General features: G+C 44.5%; 1 protein-coding gene across 2 annotated transcripts in view; it reads left to right on the top strand.

The window, feature by feature from the left end:
* LOC124775165 (katanin p80 WD40 repeat-containing subunit B1) overlaps window positions 1–25043 on the top strand; it is a 140785-nt gene that overhangs the window by 53999 nt on the left and 61743 nt on the right. For both annotated transcript variants that reach the window (XM_047250005.1, XM_047250003.1), the window contains 2 exons: window positions 2460–2814; window positions 12489–12629. In XM_047250005.1, the coding sequence (XP_047105961.1) occupies window positions 2460–2814; window positions 12489–12629 (496 nt within the window). The remainder of the gene's footprint in view (window positions 1–2459; window positions 2815–12488; window positions 12630–25043) is intronic.

The raw sequence follows: 25043 nt of genomic DNA, 5'->3' as shown, positions 1-25043 counted from the left end.
TAAACAATGTTGTAGCCGAGCAGAAGCTCTCGTCGTAACATGCACTTGAAAACTGTTGGTACACCCCAGTCTAGGAGAGAACAAAGAGGAAAACTCAGAATAAGCATATATGGCACTTGTCCAGACTCTAAATTCATTTCATCTGAACTGGTAAAACCCAAAAGCATCAAATCCAAAAAGATTCTCCATACATGCATTATCTACAACAAGAAATGTAAATGACCGGCCTTCTGGCTTGTAGGTCACCAGGGCAGAGAGTTGGATGAGAACAGGAGTACTCAGTTTATTGTAATTTACCAACTTTTGTAACACAGGGAGAAGTAGAGGGGAGCCCACGTCCATACACGTTTTTTAGTTTAACAAGGTTACAGCAGCTCCTGCATCCATTTGCATGTGCAGAACTTTACAGAAAACCATAACATCAATGAAAAGCTTTTTTGGCCCAACTGAAATAGCCAATACAATGTTTACATCCATATCCGAATCAAGATCGTTGTGCTGAATTTTTGCAATACACACAGATGCTATGTGACCCATTTTGTCTCAATTATGATAGGTGTCCTAGCGTTTTGGACAATCTGGGCACTCATGGTTAATGAAACAATAAGGTCAGGACAGGAGCTTGTATAGCAGGTTGTTTACTGGCCTGCTTACATTGTTAGTATGGCTGTTGCTGGGAGCGGGGCCAGCTGCCTCCACACTGTGATTGCGTGCAGGCCGCTTCAACCATGTCTTTCTCCTATGAACTATCTGAGGAGAGGGTTGGATAGCTGACATCTCTCACAATGACTGAGTTCAGTTACCTGCAGCTCGCAACACCTTGAACGACTGTAGCAGCTACAACCTCAGAGAGGGACGGATTTTCACACTGGAGGGAACGCTCTCGCACCTCGTGGTCCGGAACTAAATGAACAATAGCATTTCTCATCATTTGATCAGCGTACAGCTCTTCATGCATGTGGGACACAAAATGATGACTTAATGCATGGAGTTCAGCTGCCTGTGCTCAATAGGATTGATGTGGTTGCTTCCTACAGCTCAACCGGGGATGCAATAACATGGGTGTGCTTAAAGCATTATTTTGAAAGTAGTTTACACATTTTGTCAAATCTCAAAGAAGATGGAGCCTGCAAATAGACAAGTTGACATAGGACTTGATATATTCTTGGCAATATCCATGAAAGCAACAAGGCACAACATAAAATAGCGTCAGTAATCCCAAAAGCTTGAGAGTGTTGTCGCAGTGTTTCTCATATGTGTCCCATTTCTCAACAGACTCATTGTATGTAGAAATGGGAGGTGGATAAACCATGGCAGCTGCAGAGGGCAAAACAGCAGGTGACACAGAGTGACGAGCATGCCAACTACACAAAACAGAAGCAAATGATTGAAGTACCTGAGTTTGATTGTCCAGCACCCGTGACCGGTGGTGCAGTGCTGTGGTGAATGACTTGTTATTCAACCAATTGATGTAAAGTGTTCTCTGTAACACCATCAGCCATAATGAGAATAAACAGAGGATCAACAAGAGTAGAAATTTATGCAGAGAATAAAACCACACTCATCGCCAGTCATATTGTAATTAGGTATAGGTACAACCGACCAGTAGACTGAACACAACTTTATTCCACAGAAACATTAGCAACTTGAACACAGTATTTAAGTAACTTTAAGCAGGAATCCTTTACATACACAAAGAGCTGTAGCAATACACACAGAGAACTGAGGCCGAGTGCATCTTGGTTGGCTTTAAATGGAATGGGGCCCGTGGTGAGCTCTGACAGTGCCTCCCACCACCCCTCCCCCCCCCCCCCCTTTCACACACGCGTGCGCACACACACACACACACACACACACACACACACACACACACACACACACAGTCTGAGGCACCCTCTGCGCATGTCACACACGTGACCTTTTGAAAGCTTGGGATTGAGGAATCAGTTACTGAATAGGACTGGAGAGAGACTCTGTTAACTGGATGTTAAATACCATACTGATGATGAGATGCAGAAAAAGTTACGGAAGTTGGGGGGGAAAAAACCACACTTTTCATCATGGTCTTTTGAGTTTTTCATTGCAAACAATAGCAATGTATCTCATTTTTGTTTTGTGTCTCAAACAAAATGGGTGAACAACTGCACATGCATTCTTACTTAAAAAACAAAAAAAGAAGTTTGTTGTAATTGCCTCATAATGCACTCACTGTAGCCATTATTGTGAAATGCTTAATAAACACTTTTCTAGTTTATGACTGTTAATGTTTTCTTGTCTTTCAGTGTGCCAAACAGCAACAAAGTCTCAAGATATAAGTATCATATTGCACTTTTTTTCTGTGCAAAACCGATCTTGTAATTAGTTTGCTCATTATTAAATACTTTTGTGAATATTTTTGCCATTTTGTCTAATTTTACTTGTAGATAACTTAGTTATTGTGACTTATTTTGGTCTTTCAGGTTGAGCAGTCTTCGTCACAGTCCATCTGAACCAGCACTGAATCGTTCTAACTCATCACATTCCAGATCACACTCATTAACTCGCAATTTTGTTCCTATTAATAACAGTAGTAGTTCAAAATCAGAACATGTTGAAAGTGTATCCCATATTCCAGAAAAACCAATTGCTCCCAAGCCTTCTGCTTTACGATCTCCACTTCCACAACGACCACCACCATCGTCTACTCCAACTAGACTCATTCCAGAAAGGGATGATTCCATGGACATGTTGGATCATGAACCACAAAAAGAAGTAACTTTCATTCCATCCAATATAAATCATACGTCTAACATCGATTTATCCGAATTCCTTCCTGTAAGTAGTGACTACCTGTTTTATTTATTATATTTAAAATAGAAAATTCAAGATGCAGGTTGATACTATGTAAGACAAGTGGTAATGTCACAACTATAGTGAAACCCCACTTTTACACTTTTCAAAGGACTTCAAAAAATTTGTGTAAAATGAGAGAAAATGTAAAATGTGGAAAATAACGTTTTAAGCTGTAAAGTTACGTATAGGAAACCCTGTTGCATTTTTGCTCTTTGTGTATGATATATGCACATAACAGGCATCAGAAGACTTGTCAGGGACTTGTTTGTTATCTATTAAAGGTTTATTATCTAATAAGAATTGCTGATGTGGAACTGATAACTGTCTGGAAAGTAAGAACATTTAACTCAATTTCAGACATCATAATCGATGTTTTTGAAAGCCTGCAGCTGTCAGTCATTATTTAAATGATGAAATATTGCACTAGTTATGTATTTTTTCACATGTAGCATGACCTGTTTCGAGAATTTTTTCTTGTTGTCAAGAGCAAATATGTACATAAGTATTTTGTGTGGTGTTTGAATATGTGTTATTCTGCATCTCTTGCACTGTAGTTGTCTTTTTGAGGTTATCGGGTACTGTTCCTCCTCAGTTATGTGGAAAACCACACACACTCAAACTATCACTCACATTGTTTGTTTGTCTAACATCACAAAAAATACATACATAAACATTGCACTCGACAATGAGAATAAATTGTCAAAACACATTTTGCTCAGCATGAAAAAAGTACATAATCGGTGCTGTGTTTAAACTAAAGCATTTGAGCAACGCAAAGTGAATGACAGTGTCAACAAACATTAGAAGTGGCCAAACACCAAAACATGCTAAATATGGTTTGACAGAGGTGTCACAATGATCACAACAGTCATGAAACTGGATTTGCGCTGTAGAGACAGTTTGGAAATTGTTGGTCATGAACCTTTATTCGAATGAACCTGATTACTCCCATCAGCCAAGTAGAGCTCGGCAGCAGCAGGAAATATGGCACGAGTTATTCCAACTTTTTACATATTTACCGCATCCTGCCAGCGTAATTTTTTTCTCCAGGAACATTTTTTCATAATGCATAAATCACAGGAGAATTATAAATATGTTAATACAAAATCTGACGTAAATTAACACTGTGGACATAGGAAATTTGACGGTAACGATAAAAAATGTCATAAATGGTGGGAAAACATTAATTCCGGGAACATAAAAGCGGAGTTATGCTGTACATTCTATCTGTTGAAATAATAGCATGGCAGATGAACACATGAATAGGGTGAGGAAGATCATTGCATGTCATCCTTTTGAAATCATGAAAGTAGTCTTTTTGGTGGGAGGTAAAACCAAGGAAAAAGAGTAATTTCCTCTGGATTGTAGATCAGAGGAGATGTGATGTAATATTGTTTTTCTTATATCTGTTTGTATGTCTCTTAGCTCTCTTCTGATGCCTCCTTAAAACAAAACAAAAAAAGGGGGGGCAGGCAGGCATTCCTCTTCTCTCACATACAATCAGCTTGCAATTTTTTTCATATTTACATTGGGTACAGACATGTTATTTTGCAAAGTTTTGTTCACCTTAATAATGTTTGTGAAGGTCAGCAACTGAAGTAATTGAGGAAGACAGTGAATGATTTTCTGTGTAATTTGTCTCATAACAATTTGCATTTTTCGCATATAACATTTGTGCATGAATTATGATAGTTTGTTTTAATATATTGAGTTTTATGAATGGTCATAACTAATAAAAAAGCACGTTTGGATCTACGGAATATCTTTGTCTGACTTGTAGCTATTGTATGAATGGTGGGCTCCATGTTGTTCCCAAGTCTTGAAGTGACCGTAAACCATAAAATGACCAAATATGCAGCAACCAGTCGCAAAATCATGTTTTATTTATTCACTTTTGCAAATCGATTTCAACCGATTAACGGCCATAATCTGTGCCTTCAGCGAATATGTGCCCTGAGTAGTAATACTGTCTTAAGCAGCCGTCAAACATAAAGTGATACATCAAGAATTGACTATTTCTCGATGTATCACTTCATCTTTGACCTCTGCTTAAGACAGTATTACTACTCAGGGCACATATTGGTTGAAAACACTGATGATGGGTGTTAATTAGTTGAAATCAATTTGCAAAAGTGAATAAATAAAACAGGATTTTGCGACTGGTTGCTGCAATTTGGTAATTTTAATTTTTTGTAGCTATCTGACCTAACGATCCACATAACATTTGATAGTAAAATTGAAAATTCCTAAACCAGTCATGTGAGTAAATCACGAAGTTTTAAGAGTGACTGTGGAAGGATCCTGCATTGTTATACAGAAATATTGTTTTCTCCAAAACGTTCAGTTCCTGAAAATTTGTAGCCATGGACATTTAAGAGGGTAATTTTCATGCAGTCTGCTATTTTGTAATGTCACATGAAACACTTCATATTCTGAGAACAAAATTTCTGTACTAAATTAAAAGTATTAGGGCAACTTGTACCTTCATAATCTTACAAAGCACAATAAATGTTGTGAAGGGCTCCTAAATTTATGTGCGTACATAACATTCCCCCCCCATGAACCATGGACCTTGCCGTTGGTGGGGAGGCTTGCGTGCCTCAGCGATACAGATAGCCGTACCGTAGGTACAACCACAACGGAGGGGTATCTGTTGAGAGGCCAGACAAACGTGTGGTTCCTGAAGAGGGGCAGCAGCCTTTTCAGTAGTTGCTAGGGCAACAGTCTGGATGATTGACTGATCTGGCCTTGTAACAATAACCAAATCGGCCTTGCTGTGCTGGTACTGCTAACGGCTGAAAGCAAGGGGAAACTACGGCTGTAATTTCTCCCGAGGGCATGCAACTTTACTGTATGAGTAAATGATGATGGCGTCCTCTTGGGTAAAATATTCCGGAGGTAAAATAGTCCCCCATTCGGATCTCCGGGCGGGGACTACTCAAGAGGATGTCGTTATCAGGAGAAAGAAAACTGGCGTTCTACGGATCGGAGCGTGGAATGTCGGATCCCTTAATCGGGCGGGTAGGTTAGAAAATTTAAAAAGGGAAATGGATAGGTTAAAGTTAGATATAGTGGGAATTAGTGAAGTTCGGTGGCAGGAGGAACAAGACTTCTGGTCAGGTGACTACAGGGTTATAAACACAAAGTCAAATAGGGGTAATGCAGGAGTAGGTTTAATAATGAATAGGAAAATAGGAATGCGGGTAAGCTACTACAAACAGCATAGTGAACGCATTATTGTGGCCAAGATAGATACGAAGCTCACACCTACCACAGTAGTACAAGTTTATATGCCAACTAGCTCTGCAGATGACGAAGAAATTGAAGAAATGTATGATGAAATAAAAGAAATTATTCAGACAGTGAAGGAAGACGAAAATTTAATAGTCATGGGTGACTGGAATTCGAGTGTAGGAAAAGGGAGACAAGGAAACGTAGTAGGTGAATATGGATTGGGGGGTAAGAAATGAAAGAGGAAGCCAGCTGGTAGAATTTTGCACAGAGCACAACTTAATCATAGCTAACACTTGGTTTAAGAATCATGATAGAAGGTTGTATACATGGAAGAACCCTGGAGATACTAAAAGGTATCAGATAGATTATATAATGGTAAGACAGAGATTTAGGAACCAGGTTTTAAATTGTAAGACATTTCCAGGTGCAGATGTGGACTCTGACCACAATCTATTGGTTATGACCTGTAGATTAAAACTGAAGAAACTGCAAAAAGGTGGGAATTTAAGGAGATGGGACCTGGATAAACTGAAAGAACCAGAGGTTGTACAGAGTTTCAGGGAGAGCATAAGGGATCAATTGACAGGAATGGGGGAAAGAAATACAGTAGAAGAAGAATGGGTAGCTCTGAGGGATGAAGTAGTGAAGGCAGCAGAGGATCAAATAGGTAAAAAGATGAGGGCTAGTAGAAATCCTTGGGTAACAGAAGAAATATTGAATTTAATTGATGAAAGGAGAAAATATAAAAATGTAGTAAATGCAGCAGGCAAAAAGGAATAAACACGTCTCAAAAATGAGATAGGCAGGAAGTGCAAAATGGCTAAGCAGGGATGGCTACAGGAAAAATGTAAGGATGTAGAGGCTTATCTCACTAGGGGTAAGATATATACTGCCTACAAGATAGAGAGACCTTTGGAGATAAGAGAACCACTTGTATGAACATCAAGAGCTCAGATGGAAACCCAGTTCTAAGCAAAGAAGGGAAAGCAGAAAGGTGGAAGGAGTATATAGAGGGTCTATACAAGGGCGATGTATTTGAGGACAATATTGTGGAAATGGAAGAGGATGTAGATGAAGATGAAATGGGAGATACGATACTGCGTGAAGAGTTTGACAGAGCACTGAAAGACCTGAGTCGACACAAGGCCCCCGGTGTGGACAACATTCCATTGGAACTACTGACGGCCTTGGGAGAGCCAGTCCTGACAAAACTCTACCATCTGGTGAGCAAGATGTATGAAACAGGTGAAATACCGTCAGACTTCAAGAAGAATATAATAATTCTAATCCCAAAGAAAGCAGGTGTTGACAGATGTGAAAATTACCGAACAATCAGTTTAATAAGCCACAGCTGCAAAATACTAACACGAATTCTTTGCAGACGAATGGAAAAACTAGTAGAAACCGACCTCGGGGAAGATCAGTTTGGATTCCGTAGAAATACTGGAACACGTGAGGCAATACTGACCGTAAGACTTCTCTTAGAAGAAAGATTAAGGAAAGGCAAAACTACGTTTCTAGCATTTGTAGACTTGGAGAAAGCTTTTGACAATGTTGACTGGAATACTCTCTTTCAAATTCTAAAGGTGACAGGGGTAAAATACAGAGAGCGAAAGGCTATTTACAATTTGTACAGAAACCAGATGGCAGTTATAAGAATCGAGGGGCATGAAAGGGAAGCAGTGGTTGGGAAGGGAGTGAGACAGGGTTGTAGCCTCTCCCCGATGTTATTCAATCTGTATATTGAGCAAGCAGTAAAGGAAACAAAAGAAAAATTCGGAGTAAGTATTAAAATCCGTGGAGAAGAAATAAAAACTTTGAGGTTCGCCGATGACATTGTAATTCTGTCAGAGACAGCAAAAGACTTGGAAGAGCAGTTGAACGGAATGGATGGTGTCTTGAAGGGAGGATATAAGATGAACATCAACACAAGCAAAACGAGGATAATGGAATGTAGTCGAATTAAGTCGGGTGATGTTGAGGGTATTAGATTAGGAAATGAGACACTTTAAGTAGTAAAGGAGTTTTGCTATTTGGGGAGCAAAATAACTGATGATGTTCGAAGTAGAGAGGATATAAAATGTAGACTGGCAATGGCAAGGAAAGCGTTTTTGAAGAAGAGAAATTTGTTAACATCGAGTATAGATTTAAGTGTCAGGAAGTCATTTCTGAAAGTATTTGTATGGAGTGTAGCCATGTATGGAAGTGAAACATGGACGGTAAATAGTTTGGACAAGAAGAGAATAGAAGCTTTCGAAATGTGGTGCTACAGAAGAATGCTGAAGATTAGATGGGTAGATCACATAACTAATGAGGAAGTATTGATTAGGATTGGGGAGAAGAGAAGTTTGTGGCACAACTTGACCAGAAGAAGGGATCGGTTGGTAGGACATATTCTGAGGCATCAAGGGATCACCAATTTAGTATTGGAGGGCAGCGTGGAGGGTAAAAATCGTAGGGGGAGACCAAGAGATGAATACACTAAGCAGATTCAGAAGGATGTAGGTTGCAGTAGGTACTGGGAGATGAAGAAGCTTGCAAAGTATAGAGTAGCATGGAGAGCTGCATCAAACCAGTCTCAGGACTGAAGACCACAACAACAACAACATAACATTATACCAATATTTTTAAACTAATGTACATCAGGGAGTGGTACCACATGATTGTCTGTTATTTGAGCTTTCATTTATTGTCCAACAGAATCACAAAAATGACCATTTTCAATTGATCATAGCAACGATCTACAGTTGCCTTAAAACTAGACAGTGTGTAAACCATATGTATGGAAAACTATGCATATATTGTTCTACACATCCACAGTAATGTAATGCTCACTACTTCTTTATGTTTTTAGTATTATTCCTTTTCATCAGTTCGGACCCTCCACTGCAAAAGATATAACAGTGTGAAAATAGGATTGTTTTATTCAGCCTGCAGCACTTTGCACTGTTCTAACAAAGTATGCACTCTCACCCACATTTCCAAATAGTGTGCTGTTATTCAGAATATTGTGTTCACTGTAAGCATCAGTTACTTATTGAATTATTTTAGAATTTGGATATCCTCAGTGAACATGTTTTTTTAACTACTGGCACACACAGCTTGTTTTTCCTGTACCATGCTGAAAAGCTCTTATTTGTGTGTTCACTGTAATAGTGATTTTTCTTCTTACTGTATCTGCTGCAAGCCTACTTACCATTCTTTTTGATGTTCTTTGATTCTTAACTACACATATAATCTTTTCTATTTATGTTTTCACACTAACCTTTTTCCCCGTGGCTTTACCCATGTATGCTTTTGACACATATATTGCATACATCTCCTCCTCCTCCCCTCCCCCCTCTGCATCCACCTCATCCTCCCACCTCTATCTGTCCATATCCTCCTCCCCATTCTGTATCTCAGTCGTGTCCTCCCCACTCTCTGTGTATCTCCATCTCCTCCTCCTCCTCCATCTCTTGGCCCATCTAATCCATTCCCTCTGTCTATCCATATCCTCCTCCACCTCCCTCTGTCCATATCCTCCTCCGCCTCCTTCTGTCGATCTCCTGCATCTACCTCTTTCTGCCTATCTCCTCCTCCCCCCTCATCCGACTATCTCCTCCTCCCCCCTCATCCGACTATCTCCTCCTCCCCCCTCATCCGACTATCTCCTCCTCCCCCCTCATCCGACTATCTCCTCCTCCCCCCTCATCCGACTATCTCCTCCTCCCCCCTCATCCGACTATCTCCTCCTCCCCCCTCATCCGACTATCTCCTCCTCCCCACCTCTCCCTATTTACCTCCTCCTCCCCACCTCTCCCTATTTACCTCCTCCTCCCCACCTCTCCCTATTTACATCCTCCTCCCCACCTCCTCCCTATTTACATCCTCCTCCCCACCTCCTCCCTATTTACATCCTCCTCCCCACCTCCTCCCTATTTACATCCTCCTCCCCACCTCCTCCCTATTTACATCTTCCTCCCCACCTCCTCCCTATTTACATCTTCCTCCCCACCTCCTCCCTATTTACATCTTCCTCCCCACCTCCTCCCTATTTACATCTTCCTCCCCACCTCCTCCCTATTTACCTCCTCGTATACTCTTCCCCTGCCCGTCTCCTGTGCCCTTCCCCTGCCCGTCTCCTCCTGTGCCCTTCCCCTGCCCGTCTCCTCCTGTGCCCTTCCCCTGCCCGTCTCCTCCTGTGCCCTTCCCCTGCCCGTCTCCTCCTGTGCCCTTCCCCTGCCCGTCTCCTCCTGTGCCCTTCCCCTGCCCGTCTCCTCCTGTGCCCTTCCCCTGCCCGTCTCCTCCTGTGCCCTTCCCCTGCCCGTCTCCTCCTGTGCCCTTCCCCTGCCCGTCTCCTCCTGTGCCCTTCCCCTGCCCGTCTCCTCCTGTGCCCTTCCCCTGCCCGTCTCCTCCTGTGCCCTTCCCCTGCCCGTCTCCTCCTGTGCCCTTCCCCTGCCCGCCTCCTCCTGTGCCCTTCCCCTGCCCGCCTCCTCCTGTGCCCTTCCCCTGCCCGCCTCCTCCTGTGCCCTTCCCCTGCCCGCCTCCTCCTGTGCCCTTCCCCTGCCCGCCTCCTCCTGTGCCCTTCCCCTGCCCGCCTCCTCCTGTGCCCTTCCCCTGCCCGCCTCCTCCTGTGCCCTTCCCCTGCCCGCCTCCTCCTGTGCCCTTCCCCTGCCCGCCTCCTCCTGTGCCCTTCCCCTGCCCGCCTCCTCCTGTGCCCTTCCCCTGCCCGCCTCCTCCTGTGCCCTTCCCCTGCCCGCCTCCTCCTGTGCCCTTCCCCTGCCCGCCTCCTCCTGTGCCCTTCCCCTGCCCGCCTCCTCCTGTGCCCTTCCCCTGCCCGCCTCCTCCTGTGCCCTTCCCCCGCCCGCCTCCTCCTGTGCCCTTCCCCCGCCCGCCTCCTCCTGTGCCCTTCCCCCGCCCGTCTCCTCCTGTGCCCTTCCCCCGCCCGTCTCCTCCTGTGCCCTTCCCCCGCCCGTCTCCTCCTGTGCCCTTCCCCCGCCCGTCTCCTCCTGTGCCCTTCCCCCGCCCGTCTCCTCCTGTGCCCTTCCCCCGCCCGTCTCCTCCTGTGCCCTTCCCCCGCCCGTCTCCTCCTGTGCCCTTCCCCCGCCCGTCTCCTCCTGTGCCCTTCCCCCGCCCGTCTCCTCCTGTGCCCTTCCCCCGCCCGTCTCCTCCTGTGCCCTTCCCCCGCCCGTCTCCTCCTGTGCCCTTCCCCCGCCCGTCTCCTCCTGTGCCCTTCCCCCGCCCGTCTCCTCCTGTGCCCTTCCCCCGCCCGTCTCCTCCTGTGCCCTTCCCCCGCCCGTCTCCTCCTGTGCCCTTCCCCCGCCCGTCTCCTCCTGTGCCCTTCCCCCGCCCGTCTCCTCCTGTGCCCTTCCCCCGCCCGTCTCCTCCTGTGCCCTTCCCCCGCCCGTCTCCTCCTGTGCCCTTCCCCCGCCCGTCTCCTCCTGTGCCCTTCCCCCGCCCGTCTCCTCCTGTGCCCTTCCCCCGCCCGTCTCCTCCTGTGCCCTTCCCCCGCCCGTCTCCTCCTGTGCCCTTCCCCCGCCCGCCTCGTCCTGTGCCCTTCCCCGGCCCGCCTCGTCCTGTGCCCTTCCCCGGCCCGCCTCGTCCTGTGCCCTTCCCCGGCCCGCCTCGTCCTGTGCCCTTCCCCGGCCCGCCTCGTCCTGTGCCCTTCCCCGGCCCGCCTCGTCCTGTGCCCTTCCCCTGCCCGCCTCGTCCTCTCCACCCATCTCTGTCCATCCTCTCCTGCTTCTCCCCCCGACCCCTCTCGCTTTTTCTCGGGCCCCTCTCCACTCTGCCTTCTATCCATCCCAACCTGTCCTCTCTGTCTGCCCATCTCCTATTCCAGGACAGCCTATATGGCAGAGGCTGAAAATTTTTGTGTGCTCATATCTCATTGCCTATTGGAGGTAGGAAGTTGTAAACTCCACTGATGTTTGATGGTTGTGTGCCAAATTCGGTTGAATTAGATGTAGGTGTTTAGGGGGAGATCCAGGACTTTCATTATTGTACCTTGTTGTCAGTTACTCAAAGTGACATATACATAAAGTATTCTCATTACTGTCTGATATGGATTGAGTGGAAGCTACTTTTCACCACCTTAGAGCACTCCACAACTTTTGCAGAATTCCCAGAGACATCTGTATAAAAGCAGTCAAGGGACAATCTGCCAATGCCAAGTTGAAATATCATTGTCAGTATCAAACAGAAAACTCAGTGGCTGACAGTTTCTGCAGTTCATCTAGTTTTCTTTAATAATCTTGATGAATAAGATCTTTTTTTCTTTCTTTCTTTCTTTCTTTTTTTTTTTAATTCCAACTTTTAACTTTTAGATTAAGTTGTTAGTTAAGAAACAGTTGTAACTGTTTTGTATTCTGTGGTATATACCTACATTACTTTGTGGTAAAAATGATTTTCCTGTTCTTCAATATGGTTTCTTATTACAGAAAAATAATTCAAAAGTGCTGACAGAAGATGATGTCTTCAGAAATATCTCGCAAGGCCACCCACCTGTGATAGCTGTACTGGATAATAGATTAAAATGTTTACAGATTGTGTACTCTGTTTGGCAGAACAAGGATTTAAAGGTAATGGTACATTATTGTTCCTTTTGCTTGTCAACTGTGACTTTATGTAGCATAATTTTCATATGTCATTTTAAAATATAATTTTCCGTGAGGTTCGTACTTAGTAGGGAGGAGCATGGGATGCAGTTAATTCAGGATAAGAAAGTCACACTTAAAAAAAGTTATATGAAGATAATGTAAAGTGACAAGATACACGTTACTTATGTGGACGAGTGACTGCAATGGTAAAAAGCCCGAGTTTTTTCGGGTCTAATTTGGCCAGGCCTACTTAGGTTTTCTCAGTTTACCCTAAATCACTGCAAGTGAATTCTGGGGATTCTATCAAGCAGTTTTGTGATTTGTCTGAGTGATGTGAGTCAGTGGGTTAAGATTCTGATCTAATATTAGGGAGTGGTATTCATATCCCCGTCCGGTCATTTGGATTTAATGAACAAAAAACAGTCTAGATTGTGTTTTTCTTACTACGATTATCAGTTTGGATTAAATTAGTTCATCTGTAGATCTAAAATAGAGGACATTTTGCTACCACCAGTGTCGTCGTTATATCCCAAATTCTTCTTCGTTACCTCTCTGATTTAGAATTTTGTTAGTTTACAAAATGGCTTCAGGCTAATAATAATAATTATGGTCACTCAGACAAGGCAAAAGCAAGTGCCTTCCCTAACCCTACTCCAGCTGTGTAAATTCTCTGTATCTAATAAATTGTAGCATAACTCCCATCTTATTACATATGCTTCCAGAATTAAAAATTTCTCTAAAGTTAGACTCTGTTGCACCGACATCAGACTTTTAAGTGTGTGTGAACAGAATGTTTGTCTCACTTGACTGCGTGGTGGAGTGGAGCTGTGTGTATTTCATTTTTAGTATCTCAACATCTTGAAAAACACAATTTAATGATGGAGGTGGTGAACAGTGGCATAGTTCCATTTCTGGATGATTAAGACTAAGTATATTAGAAAAGGGATATTAGGAAACAAGGTTTACAGGAAAACCACTTGTAGTAAAGGGTACCCATAGTAAAGACTGACTATACCCTCCAGCTTAGAACTGTCTACAACACATGAAAACAACTTGATCTTGCTGGACGTATGATGCCAACTACTTTGAAACACTGACAACCTTTAGCAGTTGCGGGTATCATCGTCGTCATTAGAGTATTAAGTTTGAAGGCTGGTTTGATGCAGCTCTGCATGCCAATCGATTACCTGCAAGTCGCTTCATCTGTGCATAAATATTGCAATCTTATATGCACTTGAACCTGTTTACTGTGCTCGAGCCTTGGTCTCCCCTCTACAATTTTTACCCAGTGCACCCCCCCCCCCCCCCCCTCATGCCCTCACACACACAGATTAATTACTAGCTTTCACACATGGCTCTGCCTGCACATATATCAGTAGTTTTATTATGAAGAGTGATACCGAGTAAGCAAGCTGTTGTAAGTGCAAGAACATCTTCTGCCCTTACATGTCTGCCTGTATGGATAAGCATAGTTCATTATATGTGACCTGCCCTCCCCTCTCCCAAGCTGGCTACGCATCATACAATGTGTACATTATACAACAAATTTAATAATTTTTTCAACATGGTTTATGTTGACTGGTGTAAAAAAGTCCCATTCCGTAATTCGTCTTAGAGGTCAATTATTATTTTGCTTTCTAAAATCTCATTGAAACTGGTTCACTGGTTTGGTCATGAATATGCAACAGATGGTGTTACTTCCACATTTATAATATTAGTGTGGATAAAAATGTAGATTACAGTATTTTTTATTTATTTATTTTTGTGATCCGATTTTGATGAAATAAAACCTAAATATTGCCCCAAGCTACACTCAAGGGTTCCACGACCGTGGTACTTGATCGTCGGGAGTATGTGGCTGAGGGACTGCGTCAGCTTTCAGACAACACCACATACAAAGTTTGCCAAGGTAATCCCATTCCTGATGTCCAGGCGGAGCTTCAAGGAATCCTCAGAACCTTAGGCCCCCTACAAAATCTTTCACCTGACTCCATCAACCTCCTGACCCCACCGACACCCCGCACCCCTACCTTCTACCTTCTTCCTCAAATTCACAAACCCAATCATCCCGGCCGCCCCATTGTAGCTGGTTACCAAGCCCCCACAGAATGTATCTCTGCCTATGTAGATCAACACCTTCAACCCATTATATGCAGTCTGCCATCCTTCATCAAAGACACCAACCACTTTCTCGAACGCCTGGAATCCTTACCCAATCCATTACCCCCGGAAACCATCCTTGTAACCATTGATGCCACTTCCTTATACACAAATATCCCGCACGTCCAGGGCCTCGCTGCAATGGAGCACTTCCTTTCACGCCGATCACCTGCCACCCTACCTAAAACCTCTTTCCTCATTACCGTAGCCAGCTTCATCCTGACCCACAACTTCACTTTTGAAGGCCAGACATACCAACAATTAAAGGGAACAGCCATGGGTACCAGGATGGCCCCCTCGTACGCCGACCTATTTATGGGCCGCTTAGAGGAAGCCTTCTTGGCTACCCAGGCCTGCCAACCCAAAGTTTGGTACAGATTTATTGATGACATCTTCATGATCTGGACTCACAGTGAAGAAGAACTCCAGAATTTCCTCTCCAACCTCAACTCCTTTGGTTCCATCAGATTCACCTGGTCCTACTCCAAATCCCATGACACTTTCCTTGACGTTGACCTCCATCTGTCCAGTGGTCAGCTTCACACATCTGTCCACATCAAACCCACCAACAAGCAACAGTACCTCCAGTATGACAGCTGCCACCCATTCTACATCAAATGGTCCCTTCCCTACAGCCTAGGTCTTTGTGGCAAACGAATCTGCTCCAGTTCGGAATCCCTGAACCATTACACGAACAACCTGATAACAGCTTTCGCATCAGGCAACTACCCTCCCGACCTGGTACAGAAGCAAATAACCAGAGCCACTTCCTCAAACCCAGAACCTCCCACAGAAGAACCACAAAAGTGCCCCGCTTGTGACAGGATACTTTCCGGGACTGGATCAGACTCTGAATGTGGCTCTCCAGCAGGGATACGACTTCCTCAAATCCTGCCCTGAAATGAGATCCATCATTCATGAAATCCTCCCCACTCCACCAAGAGTGTCTTTCCGCCGTCCACCTAACCTTCGTAACCTCTTAGTTCATCCCTATGAAATCCCCAAACCACCTTCCCTACCCTCTGGCTCCTACCCTTGTAACCGCCCCCCGGTGTAAAACCTGTCCCATGCTCTCTCCCACCACCACCTACTCCAGTCCTGTAACCCGGAAGGTGTACACGATCAAAGGCAGGGCCACGTGTGAAAGCACCCACGTGATTTACCAACTGACCTGCCTACACTGTGACGCATTCTATGTGGGAATGAACAGCAACAAACTGTCCATTCGCATGAATGGACACAGGCAGACAGTGTTTGTTGGTAATGAGGATCACCCTGTGGCTAAACATGCCTTGGTGCACGGCCAGCACATCTTGGCACAGTGTTACGCCGTCCGGGTTATCTGGATACTTCCTACTAACAGCAACCTATCCGAACTCCGGAGATGGGAACTTGCCCTTCAATATATCCTCTCTTCCCGTTATCCACCAGGCCTCAATCTCCACTAATTTCAAATTGCCGCCGCTCATACCTCACCTGTCATTCAACAACATCTTTGCCTCTGCACTTCTGCCTCGACTGACATCTCTGCCCAAACTCTTTGTCTTTAAATATGTCTGCTTGTGTCTGTATATGTGTGGATGGATATGTGTGTGTGTGCGCGAGTGTATGCCCGTCCTTTTTTCCCCCTAAGGTAAGTCTTTCCGCTCCCGGGATTGGAATGACTCCTTACCCTCTCCCTTAAAACCCACATCCTTTTGTCTTTCCCTCTCCTTCCCTCTTTCCTGATGAAGCAGCCGTTGGTTGCGAAAGCTAGAATTTTGTGTGTATGTTTGTGTTTGTTTGTGTGTCTATCGACCTGCCAGGGCTTTCTTTTGGTAAGTCACATCTTCTTTGTTTATATATATATATATAAACAAACATTCTGTAACTTACCATACGAAAGCATTGGTACGTTGATAGAGACAATAACAAACACACACACACACACACACACACACACACACACACACACAAAATTCAAGCTTTTGCAACCCATGGTTTCTTCCTCAGGAAAGAGAGAAGGAGAGGGAAAGACGAAAGGATGTGGGTTTTAAGGGAGAGAGAGGGTAAGGAGTCATTCCAATCCCGGGAGTGGAAAGACTTGCCTCCCGCGATTAGAATGACTCCTTACCCTCTCCCTTAAAACCCACATCCTTTCGACTTTCCCTCTCCTTCCCTCTTTCCTGATGAAGCAACCGTGGGTTTGCGAAAGCTTGAAATTTGTGTGTGTGTTTGTGTTTGTTATTGTCTCTATCAATGTACCAACACTTTCGTTTGGCAAGTTACAGAATCTTCGTTTTTAGATATATTTTTCCCACGTGGAATGTTTCCCTCTGGTTTAGTTTTTTAAGTGTCAGATAATTATGTTTTTACTGACTTTTCTTTTTTTTGGTAACTTCCAAATTATGACAGTTATTGACTTCAGATTTTGACAGATTGTTCCTTTACACAACAGAAGGCTATGTACCTAATATGAAATTCCTCAGGCTATTTGTAGATCAGTTATTAATTTTTATAGTTCTAGAGAATGTAACTACTTTGTAAGCGCCTCTCTGCTACTTTCACACGCTACAGTCACGCCATTTGGTCATGACGCACGTCTGCAAGACACAGCTCGCCCATTGCAGATTATATAAGATTCTGACTGCTTACACTGGAGCCCACATACATTCATACAAGAAAGCTTTAATAGACAAATTGACAATCGCGCCCTAGCTGCGACGCTTCATACCTCTTGAGGAACTAAAAAATTTTAACCTCTTAAAATGTTTTTGTATCTTACAAATTTTTCTATAAAGATTTTACCCTAACTAATCCAATACTTTCAAGCTCGAATTCAATTAAACTTTCCTAAGTATTAATATATGACATTCTTATTTATGTATATACATCATTCATTATTATCTAGGGCTGATGACCTACAATCAATTAATTCTAAGCACACTTATTACATCATCATTCTATGTAAAGAAAAACAGATACAATCTTCACAAAATTTTACAAATTGCTGAAAAAGGAACAACACCTACAATCTTCATATTTTATAACATTGCTTTTTCTTCTTTACACATAGCTATTGTGAACATCTGTGTAGCAACATTTTACTCTTCGTATGTCACACGTACATTAACAACACCATCATTCTGCGTCTACCGATGCACACTTACACCTTTCACTTTGGTAGCACTCGTTGTCCAACTCAGTTCTGCTTTGGAGGTCTCTATGAGTCTCGTGCTATCTCTGTATCGTGTCAGTGCACCTGAAAAATTCAGCTGGCTTCAGATTCCATCCTTAATTGCTACTTCATAACCTAACATTAATATACATCTCAAAATTCTTTTAATCCTTCCTTCAATGACTTTTTCTGAATAAATCTACTTTCTCATGTCACAGTGTAAATATTTTTTTTTCTCAATATTTACATTTACTGATTATCTTTTTTAACAAAAAGTGAACTGGCTTTCCATCAAGCAGTACCAAAGTGGCACATTGACTATTAATTTTTTCTTCAAAATCTCACTGCAATCAATCAAAAAAGTCACTGTTAAAATTTTATTTACAAATTACTTCTGAAAATCATTACACAAAGAAACATCAAATTCCAGCCAATGCTTGTGGCTCTCCAATCCTGCATAACACGTTACCTTAAAAAAAAAAACCACAGTATTATTAATGAAACAAATTTTCTCCAGGCCCTCTCCTGTAGTCCTGTAAACCTGACATATACACCTACTTAAATATAATACACAAAGAAATACAAATTATTAATGAATCCACTGTGAATCATTGCAACCTCTGTGGCTTCAACACCTTTTCCACACCTTTAGTTCTTGCCAACTACCGTGACCCTCGTAAGAGTCATTATCATAACCAAATACTTCCAATCAACTGTGTGGTTTTCAAACACCCTTATTTATACTTTATATATATTTATATTTAAAAACAAAGATGATGTGACTTACCATACGAAAGCGCTGGCAGGTCGATAGAAACACAAACAGACACATACATACACACAATATTCAAGCTTTCGCAGCAAACTGTTGCCTCATCAGGAAAGAGGGAAGGAGAGGGAGAGGGAAAGACGAAAGGATGTGGGTTTTACGGGAGAGGGTAAGGAGTCATTCCAATCCCGGGAGCGGAAAGACTTACCTTAGGGGGGAAAAAAGAACGGGTATACACTCGCGCGCGCGCACACACACACATATCCATCCACACATATACAGACACAAGCAGACATATTTAAAGACAAAGAGTTTGGGCAGAGATGTCAGTCGAGGCGGAAGTGCAGAGGAAAAGATGTTGTTGAATGACAAGTGAGGTATGAGTGGCGGCAACTTGAAATTAGCGGAGATTGAGGCCTGGTGGATAACGGGAAGAGAGGATATATTGAAGAGCAAGTTCCCATCTCCGGGGTTCGGATAGGTTGGTGTTAGTGGGAAGTATCCAGATAACCCGGACGGTGTAACACTGCCAAGATGTGCTGGCCGTGCACCAAGGCATGTTTAGCCACAGGGTGATCCTCATTACCAACAAACACTGTCTGCCTGTGTCCATTCATGCGAATGGACAGTTTGTTGCTGGCCATTCCCACATAGAATGTGTCACAGTGTAGGCAGGTCAGTTGGTAAATCACGTGGGTGCTTTCACACGTGGCTCTGGCTTTGATCGTGTACACCTTCCGGGTTACAGGACTGGTGTAGGTGGTGGTGGGAGGGTGCATGGGACAGGTTTTACACCGGGGGCGGTTACAAGGGTAGGAGCCAGAGGGTAGGGAAGGTGGTTTGGGGATTTCATAGGGATGAACTAAGAGGTGACGAAGGTTAGGTGGACGGCGGAAAGACACTCTTGGTGGAGTGGGGAGGATTTAATGAAGGATGGATCTCATTTCAGGGCAGGATTTGAGGAAGTCGTATACCTGCTGAAGAGCCACATTCAGAGTCTGATCCAGTCCCGGAAAGTATCCTGTCACAAGTGGGGCACTTTTGTGTTTCTTCTGTGGGAGGTTCTGGGTTTGAGAGGATGAGGAAGTGGCTCTGGTTATTTGCTTTTGTACCAGGTCGGGAGGGTAGTTGCGGGATGCGAAAGCTGTTGTCAGGTTGTTGGTGTAATGGTTCGGCGATTCCGGACTGGAGCAGATTCGTTTGCCACGAAGGCCTAGGCTGTAGGGAAGGGACCGTTTGATGTGGAATGGGTGGCAGCTGTCATAATGGAGGTACTGTTGCTTGTTGGTGGGTTTGATGTGGACAGACGTGTGAAGCTGGCCATTGGACAGGTGGAGGTCAACATCAAGGAAAGTGGCATGGGATTTGGAGTAGGACCAGGTGAATCTGATGGAACCAAAGGAGTTGAGGTTGGAGAGGAAATTCTGGAGTTCTTCTTCACTGTGAGTCCAGATCATGAAGATGTCATAAATAAATCTGTACCAAACTTTGGGTTGGCAGGCTTGGGTAGCCAAGAAGGCTTCCTCTAAGCGGCCCATGAATAGGTTGGCGTACGAGGGGGCCATCCTGGTACCCATGGCTGTTCCCTTTAATTGTTGGTATGTCTGGCCTTCAAAAGTGGAGAAGTTGTGGGTCAGGTGAAAGCACCCACGTGATTTACCAACTGACCTGCCTACACTGTGACGTATTCTATGTGGGAATGACCAGCAACAAACTGTCCATTCGCATGAATGGACACAGGCAGACAGTGTTTGTTGGTAATGAGGATCACCCTGTAGCTAAATATGCCTTGGTGCACGGCCGGCACATCTTGGCACAGTGTTACACCATCCGGGTTATCTGGATACTTCCCACTAACACCAACCTATCCGAACTCCGGAGATGGGAACTTGCTCTTCAATATATCCTCTCTTCCCGTTATCCACCAGGCCTCAATCTCCGCTAATTTCAAGTTGCCACCACTCATACCTCACCTGTCATTCAACAACATCTTTGCCTCTGCACTTCCGCCTCGACTGACATCTCTGCCCAAACTCTTTGTCTTTAAATATGTCTGCTTGTGTCTGTATATGTGTGGATGGATATGTGTGTGTGTGCGCGCGAGTGTATACCCGTCCTTTTTTCCCCCTAAGGTAAGTCTTTCCGCTCCCGGGATTGGAATGACTCCTTACCCTCTCCCTTAAAACCCACATCCTTTTGTCTTTCCCTCTCCTTCCCTCTTTCCTGATGAGGCAACAGTTTGTTGCGAAAGCTTGAATTTTGTGTGTATGTATGTGTCTGTTTGTGTTTCTATCGACCTGCCAGCGCTTTCGTATGGTAAGTCACATCATCTTTGTTTTTAAATATATTTTTCCCACGTGGAATGTTTCCCTCTATTAATTCATATCATTAATTTGAACCCAATAATTACATTTGTTATTGCCACTGTTGCATTTTGAAATCTTTTCTGTCGTCATATTTTTTCTTTTTGTTTTTGCCAGTAGTTTCACTTTGTATTCACCTTCTCCTTTTTACCGTAATCTACTATACAATTTTATCTCGCCTATATATACTCAATAATACGTCACCCACTTCCAAACCATAACCAAAAACTTTTTTTCCGCTTACAACACTACAGCTGCTATAAAATCCACCGTTTCTAGTCCACAAACAGTTCCTTTCACCTATTAAACAACCATTTCATCTAGTTCTGATAACTTTCGCTTTATTTTCATTTCCGTTTTTCCCACATCACTGATAATTTTTAGCCGCTTCCCACAGGTTTTAACGTCATTATATCTTCGCCAGACAATTGTTAGCCCCATTTTCATAATCTGCCACCACAAAACGACTCTTTTTAATACATTTACACACCGTTTTTTCGAAATTTTCCCGAATCTCTCCCTCCTTTAACGTGTTTTGGCGGCAACACAACCACCTAACCTTTGTGCACATCGTTGTCTACCAACCAAAGTCCAACATAGCCCAGCTGTAACCAACACTTTTTCGCCTTTTTTCACACCAGATCTCCAGTTACTTTCCAGTTCACCTTTATCTGTCCCCATATATTTCTATTTTCGTTTTCATATCAGTCTCATGTTACACTTTCCACTTTCTAATACCATGTCAACCTCACAACACCCCCACAACGACCCCATTAAGTTTTATTTACATTCCCTCCGCAAACATGCCTTTGCCCTACCCAGATTACGCTCCCATATTCTATTTTCTCAGGCTTGTCTGACATTTCGCATTACCCCCAAAGGCCTCACACTTAAAGTTCCCATCTCTGGCTGCAACCCTTCTTTCCATCCGTCCCTATACCAGTTCCAAACTGAAGAATCCATTGCCCTCACCCACCTAATCCTTCACCTACACATCAACTCAGCCAATGAACACACCCGTCAACTCCTATCCTTAATAAAAGTCCTCAATCTTTCCTCTCCCACATCCACACCGGCTGTTCAGAGCATCCTCCTACAGGCCAACCGCAAATTAGAACAGCATGCCACCCTCCACCTCAAAAAACTTTCCAATCTCCTGGTTTCCCACCTCCGGAAAGGCAACTCACTCACCCTTCACAACCTTTCCAGCAAACCTCAACCTCCTCTCATTGCACACAAACCCAGTCTCTCCCATCTACTCAACCTCCCACTTCCAGCTTCTCTCCCTCCAAAACCTCAAAATTCCAATCAGCACAATCTGGAACCACAACACCCTAATTCAGTAGTTAACCTTTCCTCCAAACCTCTCTCCCAATGCGTAACCTCTGTCCTATCCAAAGGCCTCACCTTCAGTCCCACTCCCAGATTCAACCAAACAGCCCTCGTCAAAGATTTACTGTCCTACACTCGTACTCTCTGCTGGAAGTATCACTTTGCCACGAAGAAAAATGATCCTAATCCTACTCCTAATGATCCAACTCCCCAAGACACTATCCCAATTGAACTCTGCCTGGAACAGTTCCGTCCTCCGTCACAGCGGGACCCACCTCCTCTTCCTCAAAATCACCCTCTCCAAACCTTCCAGGAATTTCTGACTTCCAGCCTTGCCTCTCAATCCTTCTTAAAAAACCTTAATCCCACTCCCAACGTCACCACTGCTGAAGCCCAGGCTATCCGTGATCTGAAGGCTGACCGGTCCATCGTCATCCTTCCGGCGGACAAGGGTTCCACGACCGTGGTACTTGATCGTCGGGAGTATGTGGCTGAGGGACTGCATCAGCTTTCAGACACCACCACACACAAAGTTTGCCAAGGTAATCCCATTCCTGATGTCCAGGCGGAGCTTCAAGGAATCCTCAGAACCTTAGGCCCCCTACAAAACCTTTCACCTGACTCCATCAACCTCGTGACCCCACCGACACCCTGCACCCCTACCTTCTACCTTCTTCCTAAAATTCACAAACCCAATCATCCCGGCCGCCCCATTGTAGCTGGTTACCAAGCCCCCACAGAACGTATCTCTGCCTACGTAGATCAACACCTTCAACCCATTACATGCAGTCTCCCATCCTTCATCAAAGACACCAACCACTTTCTCGAACGCCTGGAATCCTTACCCAATCCATTACCCCCGGAAACCATCCTTGTAACCATTGATGCCACTCCCTTATACACAAATATCCCGCACGTCCAGGGCCTCGCTGCGATGGAGCACTTCCTTTCACGCCGATCACCTGCCACCCTACCTAAAACCTCCTTTATCATTACCGTAGCCAGCTTCATCCTGACCCACAACTTCTTCACGTTTGAAGGCCAGACATACCAACAATTAAAGGGAACAGCCATGGGACCAGGATGGCCCCCTCGTACGCCAACCTATTCATGGGTCGCTTAGAGGAAGCCTTCTTGGTTACCCAAGCCTGCCAACCCAAAGTTTGGTACAGATTTATTGATGACATCTTCATGATCTGGACTCACAGTGAAGAAGAACTCCAGAATTTCCTCTCCAACCTCAACTCCTTTGGTTCCATCAGATTCACCTGGTCCTACTCCAAATCCCATGCCACTTTCCTTGATGTTGACCTCCACCTGTCCAATGGCCAGCTTCACACGTCCGTCCACATCAAACCCACCAACAAGCAACAGTACCTCCATTATGACAGCTGCCAGCCATTTCACATCAAACGGTCCCTTCCCTACAGCCTAGGTCTTCGTGGCAAACGAATCTGCTCCAGTCCGGAATCGCCGAACCATTACACCAACAACCTGACAACAGCTTTCGCATCCCGCAACTACCCTCCCGACCTGGTACAGAAGCAAATAACGAGAGCCACTCTCTCATCCTCTCAAACCCAGAACCTCCCACAGAAGAAACACAAAAGTGACCCACTTGTGACAGGATACTTTCCGGGACTGGATCAGACTCTGAATGTGGCTCTCCAGCATGGATACGACTTCCTCAAATCCTGCCCTGAAATGAGATCCATCGTTCATGAAATCCTCCCCACTCCACCAAGAGTGTCTTTCCGCCGTCCACCTAACCTTCGTAACCTCTTAGTTCATCCCTATGAAATCCCCAAACCACCTTCCCTACCCTCTGGCTCCTACCCTTGTAACCGCCCCCGGTGTAAAACCTGTCCCATGCACCCTCCCACCACCACCTACTCCAGTCCTGTAACCCGGAAGGTGTACACGATCAAAGCCAGAGCCACGTGTGAAAGCACCCACGTGATTTACCAACTGACCTGCCTACACTGTGACACATTCTATGTGGGAATGGCCAGCAACAAACTGTCCATTCGCATGAATGGACACAGGCAGACAGTGTTTGTTGGTAATGAGGATCACCCTGTGGCTAAACATGCCTTGGTGCACGGCCAGCACATCTTGGCACAGTGTTACACCGTCCGGGTTATCTGGATACTGCCCACTAACACCAACCTATCCGAACTCCGGAGATGGGAACTTGCTCTTCAATATATCCTCTCTTCCCATTATCCACCAGGCCTCAATCTCCGCTAATTTCAAGTTGCCGCCACTCATACCTCACTTGTCATTCAACAACATCTTTTCCTCTGCACTTCCGCCTCGACTGACATCTCTGCCCAAACTCTTTGTCTTTAAATATGTCTGCTTGTGTCTGTATATGTGTGGATGGATATGTGTGTGTGTGTGTGCGCGCAAGTGTATACCCGTCCTTTTTTCCCCCTAAGGTAAGTCTTTCCGCTCCCGGGATTGGAATGACTCCTTACCCTCTCCCTTAAAACCCACATCCCTTCGTCTTTCCCTCTCCTTCCCTCTTTCCTGATGAAGCAACCATTGGTTGCGAAAGCTTGAATTTTGTGTGTTTGTTTGTGTGTCTATCGACATGCCAGCCCGTTCGTTTG

This window comes from Schistocerca piceifrons, chromosome 2 (genome assembly GCF_021461385.2).
Source record: "Schistocerca piceifrons isolate TAMUIC-IGC-003096 chromosome 2, iqSchPice1.1, whole genome shotgun sequence".
In the NCBI taxonomy this organism is placed as follows: domain Eukaryota; kingdom Metazoa; phylum Arthropoda; class Insecta; order Orthoptera; family Acrididae; genus Schistocerca; species Schistocerca piceifrons.
Note: the sequence above shows the minus strand (reverse complement) of the source record. Positions and strands in the feature narration are given on the sequence as shown.